The 13635-nt window shown below is 37.5% G+C and overlaps 1 protein-coding gene across 1 annotated transcript; it reads left to right on the plus strand.

Moving 5' to 3' along the window:
- Window positions 1-204: 204 nt before the first annotated feature.
- Window positions 205-5354, plus strand: LOC306953897 (hyaluronidase PH-20-like; the record flags this gene model as incomplete). Its single annotated transcript, XM_079544915.1, has 3 exons — window positions 205-1173; window positions 3584-3673; window positions 4695-5354. 3 exons carry the CDS (start codon window positions 205-207, stop codon window positions 5352-5354), a joined length of 1719 nt encoding a protein of 572 aa, XP_079401041.1.
- Window positions 5355-13635: the final 8281 nt, after the last annotated feature.

Genomic DNA, 13635 nt, shown 5'->3' on the forward strand with positions numbered 1-13635 from the left:
AAGTTTCCTGCAGTCAGAAATGGCAGAGAGAGTCACATAAAGGACAAGTCCATTCTGCACCTCAGAAATACTGCTTAATGGCTTTAACCTGAAGAACATTATTGTATGGTACAGCTTCTAACAGACTACCAAACTTCTCAGCAACCCAGAGAACATTTAATTTTTGTCTGATCACAATCACCTAATGCCACTGCACATGCTACAATGGAAACTCTAAGACAAATACAAAATGTTGGTATCTGTGTTACTTGCACATATCCCATAGCCTCTGGCATGGTGTTCACCATTCTTCTAGTTTCTTGCTGCTCATCTCTGAACATGAGAGCTCGTCCACTTCTTTCTAATTCACCTTTCCTTTCCATCTGGAATGCTCCTACAGAACTTTGTACTGAAAGGACTGGAGTGCAGCTGGACATGTCATTTTTTTCTCTCATTGGAAGCACACTGAAGACATCCATTGGGCAAAACATCACTCTATTCTATCCAGACAGGCTTGGTTACTATCCATACAAAAATGAAGTCACAGGAGAAGCATTCAATGGAGGACTCCCTCAACTCGCGCTGCTGGAAAATCATTTAAAAAAAGCCAGAGAGGATATCCAGTTCTATATTCCTTCAGATGAACAGTTTGGATTGGCTGTCATTGACTGGGAAAATTGGAGACCTGTGTGGATAAGGAATTGGGGATCAAAAGACATTTATAGGCAGGAATCTATTGAACTGGTTCAGCAGAGAGACATAAGTCTATCAGAAGCTGAAGCCAGGACTATTGCTAAAAAGGAATTTGAAGCTGCAGCAAGATCTCTTATGTTGGAATCTTTAAAACTGGGCATAGCAATGAAGCCAAATCGTCTTTGGGGATACTACCTTTACCCAGACTGTTATAACTATGATTACAAACAAAATCCACATAATTATACAGGAACCTGTTTAGATATTGAAATAGCAAGAAATAATGAGCTTAATTGGTTGTGGGAGAAGAGCACAGCACTTTATCCATCTGTCTATCTAGAAACAGCCTTAAGGTCTTCCAGAAATGCCCAACTCTTTGTTCGCAACAGAGTTCAAGAAGCCATCAGAGTTTCCTATGTCTCTAATTCTACTCATCCCCTTCCAGTTTTTGTATATACACGACCAGTATTCACAGATCTCTATGAGGAATACCTCTCTCAGGTAAGTGGAGCTACGCCTTCAGTACTTCAAGCTTAAATGGAAAGTAATTATCACAGGATGCTTTAGAAAAGATATCAATTTGTATCAGAAGTATATAAAAAAAAAGCTACCAACTACATTTGAGCAAACTGAACAGAAAGAAGTCTATTTTCAATCCTACCTCATATTTATCAACTTATGTTTTACTCTCTGAGCAGTCCTCACCTGCAGCAAAATATTAGCATCTAGAGAGCATATTACAGTACATTAATCCAGAAGAAAGAATAACCTTTTCCAAAGAGAATTAATAAAACTGGGCTGGCCTAACATCTACTTCTTAACAGAAAAAACAATAAAAGAGAGTTTTTCTCTTTGTTTTACAATAAGCGTTTCCTTCTCCTCGCTTTTCTCTTTGGTAAATATGAGGTGTATCCCTCCTGATTTTGTTAGAGGAGATGGAAGTACCTATGGGTGACTATTGTAAGATCTTCTACTTTCATACCTCTCCCATTCCTCAGCCTCCAGTTGAAAAATGAGAGGTCATTCAACCATCACTTCTTTGTCCAAAATGTTCACTTTTTTCTTCTTTTGGAATTCTGTAGTACATATTAAACTAAATAATTCCTGTTGCAGAAATTCTTAAATGGTAAATCACCATTTTTCCACTCCCAGTTATCTGATTTTTATGATGATATAATCTAATTAGTTTCTGGAATTGAAGAACTTTCTTGCCTGTTTAGGACTTGAAATACTGATGCAAAAAAATCAGTGTGTAAAAACCAAAACAAGGACAGAAGACTGCTTTGAATTCTTTCTTCGGTTGATGGGTTTTAAGGCTAGTGAAGAAATTCTGTCCTTAGGTACACTATGCTAGCTTCCTAAATGTCATTTCAGCAAATCACGGGTTTGCCAAGGTTAGGATCTGACTAAGTTCTAATCATCTTATTACACTTCTGGCTACTTTTTTCTGCATGTTCTTCATTTACCTGTACTATCTTACATACCACCAAACTGATGAATGTCCTCCGGGGCATAGGGAGGGAGGGAGGGGGAGGTTAGTAACTATCTGGTAACTATAACTGTGTTTGGTACCCTCCCAAATACTGGACAGAGCACTACTGAGCATGGCTCGCAGCTCTGTGCATACCTGTGAGGAGCAGGAGGTTCTGTCAGCAGTTTTCCTGGGTTCCTGGTTACTCTCTTTAAATCCTCCAACACTCACATATTGCCTTCTCAAATTGTGCCTCTCACAAAGATTTTTTTTCCCCCTGTTCTTTTTCTGTCTATAGCCCTCTCCCATTCCAGATGGGCTTAAATGCTTTATTAGGACTGAGCTAATAGCTGACCCTTAGAAAGAGAAGTGAACAGAAACAAATTTCCCTGATCAATCTCTGTAAAAGGTCAGAGGCATTCTCTTGAGAAAAGAGATTCCTGCTGGTGAAAGCTCTGCTCTTGCTTCTTTTCTGCTCCAGCACTTTCTGAGAACTGAAATTAAATTCAATTTAAAAAGATCATATATTTGTGCTTTCTAGCTTGCACTTCAGGCAGCATTACTGAAACTGGTTCCCACCAGCTCCAAGCAGTCAGAAAACAATATAGCAGAATAAAAATTAAAATGGTTGGTGAGGTATATGGGCTTTCTAACCATATACATAGGTTGTTCCAAAAGCAATGCTTCCTGTTTATTTCCATGGAAGCCACAACAGCTGTAAAGAGCACAATAACACTATTTGGTAGACCAAATTCTTAGCTACAAAACATTATTTTTTCAACATAATCACCACCAGTATTTGTGCATTTACTCCAGCAATGAATAAGAGCCTGCATGCTGAGCTCATAAATACATGCACCAGCAGAGGTGACCCACTGTCACTGTTGCCACTGCTGAAACACACCACCCTCCACCTCACTGTGCCCACATCCACTGTTTGGTCTCCATAAATGCTTAGCAAGCATCAGTGAATGTCAGTGGGTACAATTTTTTTCTGTGTGGGGAAATTCAGTGACACACCTTTGCTTCACATGCACTTCAGTGTCAGACAGCACTTTGTCAGACTGCCCGTCTGCTGCCATCTGTCACACAGCAACAACATCTAATCGAATATTACTGGGAAGGCGCAAGCTCTGCTGGCATACCACCAGCATCTGCCTCTGATATCATGGGCCACCATAATAAAGTAAGAGGCATTACTTTCAGAGCAAAACCTTGTATAAACTGGAAACAGTTGCCAATATTTTCCAGTACTGCCTGCTCAACTCCATCCCAGAACAAAACAGTGTTACTGTGAGCAGAATGTTTGCATAGTGTATAATTGCTAGCTGTCTTCAGAGTAGTTATTTTGGCTACGTAATTTACTACATGGATTTTATCTTTAGCCTGTATGTTATAGCTTACATACACTGGTATGTTTCTTTCCTCATTTATTCTCAGGATGACCTGGTAAATACCATTGGCGAGTCTGCTGCACTGGGTGCTTCTGGAATTGTGATTTGGGGTGATATGAATTTAACACAAAGTAAGGTATGCGAGGTTAGTTATTATGTGGTATTTTTAAAGAGCAATAAAGTGAAAAGGATACAGAAAAGGATTACAATTATTTACATCATATCTTCTACTTTAAAAGCGATGACTTCATATTGTCAGCAGATCTACTATCTTCACTAACCAAAAACCAAGCCCATCTGAGGCTAATGAAGATTGCCACTGACTACTGAGAATAAGGCTTCAATTTTTTGTACTTCTTGTGTTCTAAGATGTCAAGCAAAATTTTCTAGGCAGGCTTTTCATCTAAAAGAAAAACAAACAACTGCATATACCTCAGATTCACTGAAATGACGTCTATCAGTGTAAATATTAGCTTTATCTGTCTACTGATGTGTGGTATTAGACAAATACCCTAAGAGCATACAGCTTCAGAAACAAACAGTTCCCCAAACCTCTGGTTTGACAAGCATATACAGCATACATGCCAGCTTCATGGTCAATTAGATGTTCTCTTAGTATACATTTAATTTTACCATACTCCCAAAATCCTTTCCATTCAAAAATGCAATGAGAGCTCCCCATTCCTGCAGCCCAGCTATTCAGAAGAAAACTGAAGATTATCACAAGGTGAATTAACAGAAAAATTATTTGCTTAGGCTGAAGGACTGTTTTGTGAGTTGGTTTTATTGTTTATTTTTCCCTCAAGATATTCAAAACACATAAAAAGGAACACTGATCCTTCATACAGCTTTTTAAAATGCATCTGATTCAAAAGGCAACAGGGAATCTCACACAGATAAAATGAAAGCTTAAAGTCATCTACTGTCTTCTAGAAGTGCTTTTAGTAATATCTCCAATAACCACCTAAGATAAATTTATTGTGATCCTTGGATTATACAGCAACTTCTCTGATAAATCTCTTCCAGAAACCAGTTACAACTGCTTTTAAAACCTCAGGAAAAATATTTACTCATATCCACTACAGTACTCTTACTATAAAGACAGCATTCTAATAGTTCCTGTACTAAACTTTTCAGATATGATGCTCTTTTTACAGAACACCTGTAGAACTCTGGACAACTACCTTAGGAAGACTTTGACTCCTTACCTCATCAACGTCACAATGGCAGCCAGAATCTGCAGCCAGGTAGTGTGCCAAGACTCTGGTGCCTGTGCACGGAAAAAATGGAATTCCAATGACTATCTTCACTTGAATCCAGAGAATATTGCCATTCAAATGACAAAGGATGGAAAATACACTCTGCAAGGGCAACCAGCATTTCAGGATCTGAAGACATTCGTAGAAAAATTTGACTGCCACTGTTATGCAGGGCACAGCTGTGAACCCAGGGTTGATATCAATGACATCCATTACCTTCGTGCTTGTATTTCAGAAGAAATTTGCATTCAGATATCCTCAAATTCATTTTCTAATATAGACTCTTCTAAAGAAAAGAACCTATCTAACAGAACTGTATTTCCACTTGCCTCTCAGAGTAAGGTGACATTATCTACACATCCTGAAATAGGTGATTTCCAGCCTGCCACTGGAAGTAATATACTGCATTTAACAACTGCAGAATATAACACTGTCACAGCAGCCACTAGATATGATGTAGAAGCAAATGATACTTGTAGTTTTGGTAGTTCCACATCCTATAGGATAAATATATTTAATCTTTTTTTTTTAATTCTAATTCTGAGAACCTTAATATAAATGACTTAAAGAAGTGTGAATATTTTTTTATTGGCTGTGTTTAATTTGCACAGAAAAACAATTCCTAAAAGGTGTAAAACAGCTGCAACTCTGCGGTCTTATCTGTATCAGGTAACCTCTTCTATTCCTTGTGTAACACTTCAGTTTGAATGTAATTCTTCAGTTTAGTTCTATAAACTACTATTTGTGCCAAAAATATACTGGTCTGTATACACTGATTATACCTGCTGAAATGATAACTCAGCATGAGGAACACTTTTAACACTTTTTTTGTTTTGTTTTTTAATAGTTGACATTTTTAACAGTCGCATTTGAAGAACACATTTGTGAATAGTACCACTTTGTATACTTCAAGTTAAGTCAGCTAAATCCATCTTAACCTGGATTTTATTCTCAACAGTTAATGCTCTGTGTTCATTCCCTCTCAACACTAGCTATTAAAAATATTTGGCTTAACTTTATATTGTGGATCTTTGCAACATAAGGTTTCTATGATGAAGGTACCCACCACCCCAATTTTTTTTTTTAAAAAAACTTTTTATAATATCTGCAAGCACACTGTCATTCTTCTTTTAATTGAATATACTCCTAACTCTTCAGAAGTTAAGGTAAATATTGACTTCTAACTAATGCAACTTCATTATGTAAAATTAGAGCTGTAGCAGTTAATCTTTCCTTCTTTCTTCTCCTCTTCTTCTGCCAAGCTCTCTCTTTTTTTCTTATTGGCTCTCAGTTGTTTTGCCTGGCCAATACTCAAAACTCATCAGATCTGCTTCCTCAGTCCCTAATGGCATAGGTTATTAGTCCTGGTTTCTCTGGTCAGCAAGCCCTGGAAAGTGCATGTGACTGTCTCTGTGCCATGTGGACAGCAGCCTGAGTGCATAGGACATTTTCTACACTGATTTATTTCCTATTCAGTCTATTTCGTGGAAAACAGTTTGCTCCTTATGAAAACTGAACAGTGGCAGATGTGATGCTGGGGATCAGGGATTCTCATTATTCATTTCCAGTGCCTATGATCAATCATGTCAGATTTTTTATCCATTCTGCTCACAAAACCTCAAACTACCTCCCCTGGCATGTAGAAAGTTCTGTGCCCCAAATGCTTTCTTGGCAAGAGCAGTCCATGTGTGCCATCAAGAAAGAAAAGCAGACTGCAGTTGACAGGTAATAGAGTAAATACGCCTATCTGGAGAAGCACATCATCCAAAAAGCACATCCTCCAGGACACTACTGTGAAGGCCACGGTGTGAAACCACTTTCTTTCAGCTCTGAACAGAAACAGCAAACAATGAGAACTATGGGTTGCAATTTATGATTTCACTGCAGATGCTCAGCTGCCATGCAGAGGCTAGGCAGTTTGTGTTTTCCTCAAGAGACAGGAAAGAACTTGGTATATTCAGAAGGAATTCAGAGAAAATCAGTTATTCAAGCCTATGATCTGCCAAAAGCCACTCCGTGTAGCTACAATAGCATCGGTGTAGCTACAATAAGACTATTTACTTAATATTATTTTATTGAAGTCACATATAAACCTCAGAAGAAAATCACTCCCAGTTTCACATCAAGAATCTAGTTACGATTTCTGTATAGCCAGTTGAAGCATTCAGAAGCAACTAACTGCAGTTCATTTGATACAATAATATTTCCAAATTATTAACTCAGATGCTTAATAGAAGGCTTGACTTCTAATGGCTAAAGAGTGGCTGCTGGCACTGGTAGATTAAAAATGTCTCCATAGAGCTAGGCATGATCTGCATAAATAAATCATCATCTCACATAGATACAACATAAGAGAATGATCTGTCATTTCAATATAGCAGCCCTTTACTTGCAAAAACCTAATGCCTAAATCTAGCAGAAAATATGTATTAGATCTAATGCTTTCAAATGTTCGTGTTGTCAGTCATAATGTGCAGAAAAATAGATGAAGACTTCAGATTTAAGAAGAAGAAATAATGTTTAATGGCTTTTGGACAGCAAGTTATCAGGAGGACGTAATGATTTTCTCACTGCACTTACACTGTTGAGCCCACAAGTCAAAGTTACTCCTGCCATCAATGTCACAAGTAGACTAAAAAGTAAAAAAATGTATTTGTAGCAAACTGTCCAGAACAAAAGAAGCCAGCAGGTTTTTAATTACTTCTGTAAAAATACAGTTTTGTCCCTCCAGCTTTTAATGGATGTTTGACCTTGGGTAAACAAAAGCCATGGTGCCCTACTGCATTATTGCCACACCTGAAGTCCCTCTGCTTCATGCTGAGCTTGATATAATTATCAAAGAATTTCTAAGACCTGGCATCTTCACTGGTAATGTCTTAGCATACTTTGTATGACTTATACAAAGTATTTTTTTGGATTGTTTTAGCAGAATCCTTTAACATGGCTAACACTTTCTGCTGGCATATAGAGTTTTAGTTCAAAGGCTGCATTGCGTTGTGGAATCACGTACTGAAAAGTTTCTTGAGGTCAAGCTTCTCTGTAAATATCTAGCTCGCTTCAAGACACTGAATTTGTATTACTTTGTGATAAGTGAGCTTGCAGCATCACAAAATCTACAAGTCCTGCCCAAAATATTACCGACTATCAGCCAAGTAATAGCAAACAGAGCATTTGTTGTGAAATCCCAAGGGAAGAAGTAGGAAAGAGAAGATAATAAGAGTTAGGACAAATCATCTGAACTTCCCAGTGGGTAAAGAGGAAGTGAACTGCAGAAGTGAAAGGGTACATCAGAAGGGAATATGGACAGCCTTTCTGTACCACAGTTTTTATCTACTTGCTATTTAATATAGACAGCCTTTTCCCAATGCTCACTATAAAGATAAAAGAATACAATAACTGATATGTTAGATTAGATACATTTATCTGATCTCACTTAATTTTTTTCTTGAGAGCAGCTAGAATTACAAAAGTATGAGACAAGTGAGAGGAAAGCAAACCATCACAAAAACTCTCCACAGAAACGTATCTTCCTAAGCTCCATCATAAGCAATTATCTTGTGCTCTGAAGGATAATGCTTTACCAAGCATTTTGAATCTATGTGTTACTCAAACATACCTGAAACTCATGCTTAAATCCTACAGACTTCTTACAATAAAGAGATTTGTGTATACTGACATGTATAGTTAGAGTATTTTCCAAGCATATTATTGTGTTCTGCATTATGTTTGTCTTTCCTCTTTCTATGTCAAAGAGTCACCATGGAGTCAGCATGAGTTTTCATGGAGTAAGGATGGAGAAAAGAAAGAAAAGTAGAGCTACTCCTTCTGTTGCTGGGGATTACTTTACGTTCCAAGCCAAACTTGTATTCTCCTACAGCAAACAAACAAACAAAAAAACCAATCACTTTCCATTAATTGCATTTCCTGTAATCACCGTTGTCTCTGTAGCTTTATAGTTTCAGTTTCTTATGTTCTTTTGTTTTTCAAAAGATTAAATACTAGATGAGCATTTGTCCACTTTGATTACCATTCATCATTTTGTACCTCTTCCTTCCAGGCATAACTCAGGCTGGTTATACTCAAGGAATGGGGTACTCTAAACCGGGTTTGATGAAAAGGTCTAAAAAAATGAAAGATATTCAACCACCTTCAGTGCCCTTCTTCAGTATGTACAAATTTGGCTAGTATTTTCATTAAAATTCTGTTTCTCTATCTGAAGGATCTGGATCTGGCTTATTGTGTTGCTTATTGTGGGACAGCCAAAGATACTGGCACTTTCACAGGAGATGACCGTTGGATTTCACAGAATCCGAACACAAGTGAAGCCACAGACTAGTCCCTGCCATACAGTTCCTTGCTTCTCTGTTTGAAAACTAAGAATGTGCAGGGAGATTCTGAGAGACAGGCCAGTAGCACCACTTTGCAAGCAGCCTAGGATGTGACAGCATCCCGAGCATCCAGGAAAATTTGTTAATCCTTGAAACATACTGGAATGTACTGCTGTATATATATATAAGAAAGGAATTGTGTCAAAGATTTCAAGCCAGTACAATGCACACTATGCAACTCCTAGACACTCCTAGACTCCTACTACGTGTGTACCGGTATCACTATCCATCACAGTATTAATGCAAGCAACAAGACAGCAGACAGTCACATAATTTTGAAATATATTCAGTTACAAAGCACCAATGAGCAACTAAATTCTTTCCTTCAGGCATACAGAATACAAATATTTGACCTGAGATTTCAGGGCAGAATCATGAGTTTGTTTAATTCCAAAGTAACATTGTATGCACTTAAAAATGTGCAACTTTATTAAACTGTGACTTCATTTTTCTTAAAGAAAAAACAATCTCATTATTACTATCCTTTTGTTGTAGGTGGTTTTTTTTTTTTGTTTTTTGTTTTTTTGTTTTGTTTTTTTTTAAACACTCAAAAGCAGTGTACAGGTGGCTAGAAATGAATTCAAAAGGTTAACTGATCTGACTTCATGCCTTATCACACCTAAATATTTCCTGCAATGTGGCTATTGCAAATCCTTCTAATTTGCTGGGAATACTTCATTGAAATGATATTTTTCTTTAGGAAAAATTATGTAAACATGAAGAATTCAAGACAATCCTCAGCTTTTGTGTTTGTCAATCAAGGATCTAGGTCTTTATAGAACAGTTATTTTCTGTAGGTGTTCTGAACCTTCAGCAGCTACTTTTCCTCTTCCTTGTCAGTAGTACTCAGATCTGCAAAAACTTCCTGCATCTGTTTTCCCATCATCATATATGCGAAAGAAAAGGACAGGGACATAAAGGGCACCTATCAATATTAGCATCCTTAAGGGATTAACTTCGGATATCATTATGTTCACTAATGTGTTCCTACCATCACTATTTATTGATTATAGTTCTTGTTTGCCAGTAGTAATTAGATAACATTTTCCAGTGTATGCTTGTATATCCCTTAGTTTATAAGTGATAAGGTATTTATTGATTAGCAATCAGACCCAAACAGACAGTATGAAGATTAATGTGAACCACTGCTTTGAATACTAAATATTTTGTTTCTGCTCCACAGTTGGACATCAAACAATATGCAGTCACCTTTCTCTGACTTTGTTTCCATCTCAGAAAATATATTTATGCAACAGAACTTCAAGATCCTGCAGAAGAAATATGCCATATGTTGGCAATCTCCTTCTGGAGCAAGCTGCTCCCCCAGGCTACTAACAGGTTGAGACAAGATGACAGCTTGCCAGTGTATAGTGATGATTTCCTGAGGCAGGCACCTTACAACCACCCATTTAAAGGGAGGTAAGGGCAGTCTGCAGTCACATAACAACAATATTAATGCCACAACAAAATATGAAGCACCTTAGTGGCTCCAACAAGTTCTTAAAGGCATTGGACTAATAATGTTCAGACTTGGGCTGCCTGTCTGTAAATCCATTGCACTGTTTCAGTTATCATGCTAAATATACCAAACATAGGTATCCAAAACACAGAGTTTTTCAGTTAAAAATCTCAATCTGCCCTACTGTGCTAGTGTAACAACCCAGACCTAAATTTTTTTTTACGTTTTTCTTCCCTGGAGTGAGAAAAACTATAGAGGCACACTAATTTCTGAGGCTGCGGCCAGCAGAGGGCACAACTAATGCCCATGGACACCAACGGGGGCTACAGTGCTTTTACAGAGACCTTCAATACAGCCTTTCTCTCATCCTCAAAGCAGCTGCTTGACTCTGGTTTACAAAGGGACGACTAGCGTCTTACCAATGCAGTGCCTCGGGAGCAGAAAAGATGCATAGTTTATTCTACTTCCCTCCCCACCCGCCCCAAAGAGCTAGTATATCAGGACAAACTTGAAAATACCAAAGGCGGACATCACTTCATTCTCTCCTCTCTAAACACTTCATTCAGCTGAAAGCTTCTTTTCATTAAGATCTACAGCTGTCACTAAAAACCAGGCTTAAGCTACAGACAATCTGATCTCTTTGGTAATATTGAGAACCAGACTTGTGGGTCCCCATCATCTTGTACTGATCAAATGTTTGTATCTGATGCATTCATTCACATCAAATTTTTCTGTATCATTATCATCATCTGAAACATAGTATCAGTTATTATCATTTTTATAACACAAGGAAGTCTCCACAATAAAGTAAGCTGCTTTATTATCACTTCACAGACGGAGAACTTGAAAAACTCAATATAGCACATGCTATGCATTGCCATAACACAGCTAAGCCGGTCCCAAGGTGTGTAAATCTCTACAGGCAAGAAAGAAAAATGAAATATTTTATCAGCAGTTAAATGTTTCCTGGAGAGATTAAGTGGCCTGCCTACAGTCACAGGGGATAATGAATGGTGGCCTTCTGTGTCTTGGGTCAGGCTTTCAATAGCAAGAACAAATATCCTTGAAGATGCTAACTGTAACAAGGTAGTAATATTTTCACATACAATATTCTAATGCAATATGCTATCATCAAGCAGCCTGTAAATTAAAGAACTGCTTGTCATAGTCTCATAGTTTGTCACAAAAATAGGGGCATTACAGAAGATTTCAAATATAACAGAACTTTGAATTTGGGCAAACACACCAAGAATTTTTAATATATTATATTTTGATGCTCTAGACACCATGAAAGACTTCAGTTAGTGTGTAACCGAATTAGCCTGAAAATTTATCTGCCTTTCCTCTGCTGTCTTTTATGAGGATACTTTTTCCAGAATACGCCACTGTATCTGTAACATATTGCTTATGTAAGCTTAACTGTGAGCTGTAAGCACTATTCCCGAATTTAGAATTCCTGAAAAATATTGACTGATTTATTTTATGTGCATTTTTCCCCATGCACTAATCAGAACCACTTCACTCTCAGAAACTACTTGTACAAATGGCCTATCTTTATTCCACGCATTCTGAGCTGAGTGATACGTAGATATTGGAGAAATCCTTACATTTTCAGTTTTGATGCTGCCAGAAGCATTTAATCTAGTCATTCAAAAAATCAATAATTGCTTTGGCTGAAACAAGTTTTTTAAAATAACAAAATACATGGCAGAAAAGTAGAGAAGAGTTATTTTTCTATGAAATATTTCCTGAAATACTTTTACCCATCCAACCAGAATAATCTATTTCCTACCCTAGCTTTTTCACTCATGCCTCCAGTTCCCACTGAATGGCCAATTGGCTGCTACCAAGAAGCAAGCAAAATAGCTGACTTGTGCTAACCTCTTATCTAATACAGGACTTGATCAAACGCCTCCCTTTCTATCATGCCACCAATTTTCAAGATCCGTACCATGCCCTGAAATTGCCTGAAGACACAATCAATGTTTCAGTTTTAAGAGTGACATCTGCAGTTCTACCTTTAATCAAAAACACCAAAGCTTTTTATCTTTTCAGTTTTGAAATTAACTGTTCACCACTTTATAACTTAATTCCTTACCTAAGAAAAAAACAGTCATGAATTTTTTTTCTCTTCTGATTTTGTCTTGACATCCATTTTCACAGTGTTTTTAAAACTGCAGGGGGATTTCAATTATCACGGGCTGAAGCTTTCACCTGTCCAGTTTCTACAGACTTAAGAGGAGGTGGTGGCTTGAAAAGAGGGAGGAACACGAATTAGACCCTCCACTGAGGGAACAACAAGCCACTACATTGAGCCAACCACTTGGACGCCATGCATTCAACTTGCTGAAGGCGGTTTGCTTCAGGTGTGTCTATAACTCTGGATGAGGAAGGTAACACAGGGGACGTAAAGAGGAAAATAGGGGTTACTGCAGAAGAGAAGCAAAGTTTATGGTTCTTAGCTAGTTATGAAACTAAATTCACTAGTTGTTTTGCTTAGAACATAACTCCATTTAAGAAAAATAATTAGTTATATATTTGTTGGTTGTTGCAGTTCAACTTTGCTTCTGTTCTGTAAGCTTCTTTCATGACTTCCATATTGTTCATTTATATTTATGAATCTTTAAGGCTAGCGCTCTACCATTTTACCTTGATCTTTTATCTAGCAAGATTATCTAAAAGATTTAGACCATAAGAAAAATAAATAGAAATAATTAGCGCAACTGCCAAATCTCTAATAAAAACTCCACAATTCAGGAAAACACTAAATTACACAACCCTTAGCGACAGTCAGGTATGAGCAAACAATTGCTTCAGTTGCTGAGACAAATCTCCTGTTTGATAATTCAGTTCATAAATATACAAAGCAATGAAAATATCATTAAAATAAGCATTAGAAATAGCAACTCCCATTGACATAAGCAAGATTGTAGCAGATTTAATGATTGCTTTTCCTAGCCCAGCATCTTGCCCCCAAAGTGGCTGTTCAACA

Source organism: Tetrao urogallus (assembly GCF_951394365.1).
Source record: "Tetrao urogallus genome assembly, chromosome: 1".
Classification (NCBI taxonomy): Eukaryota; Metazoa; Chordata; class Aves; order Galliformes; family Phasianidae; genus Tetrao; species Tetrao urogallus.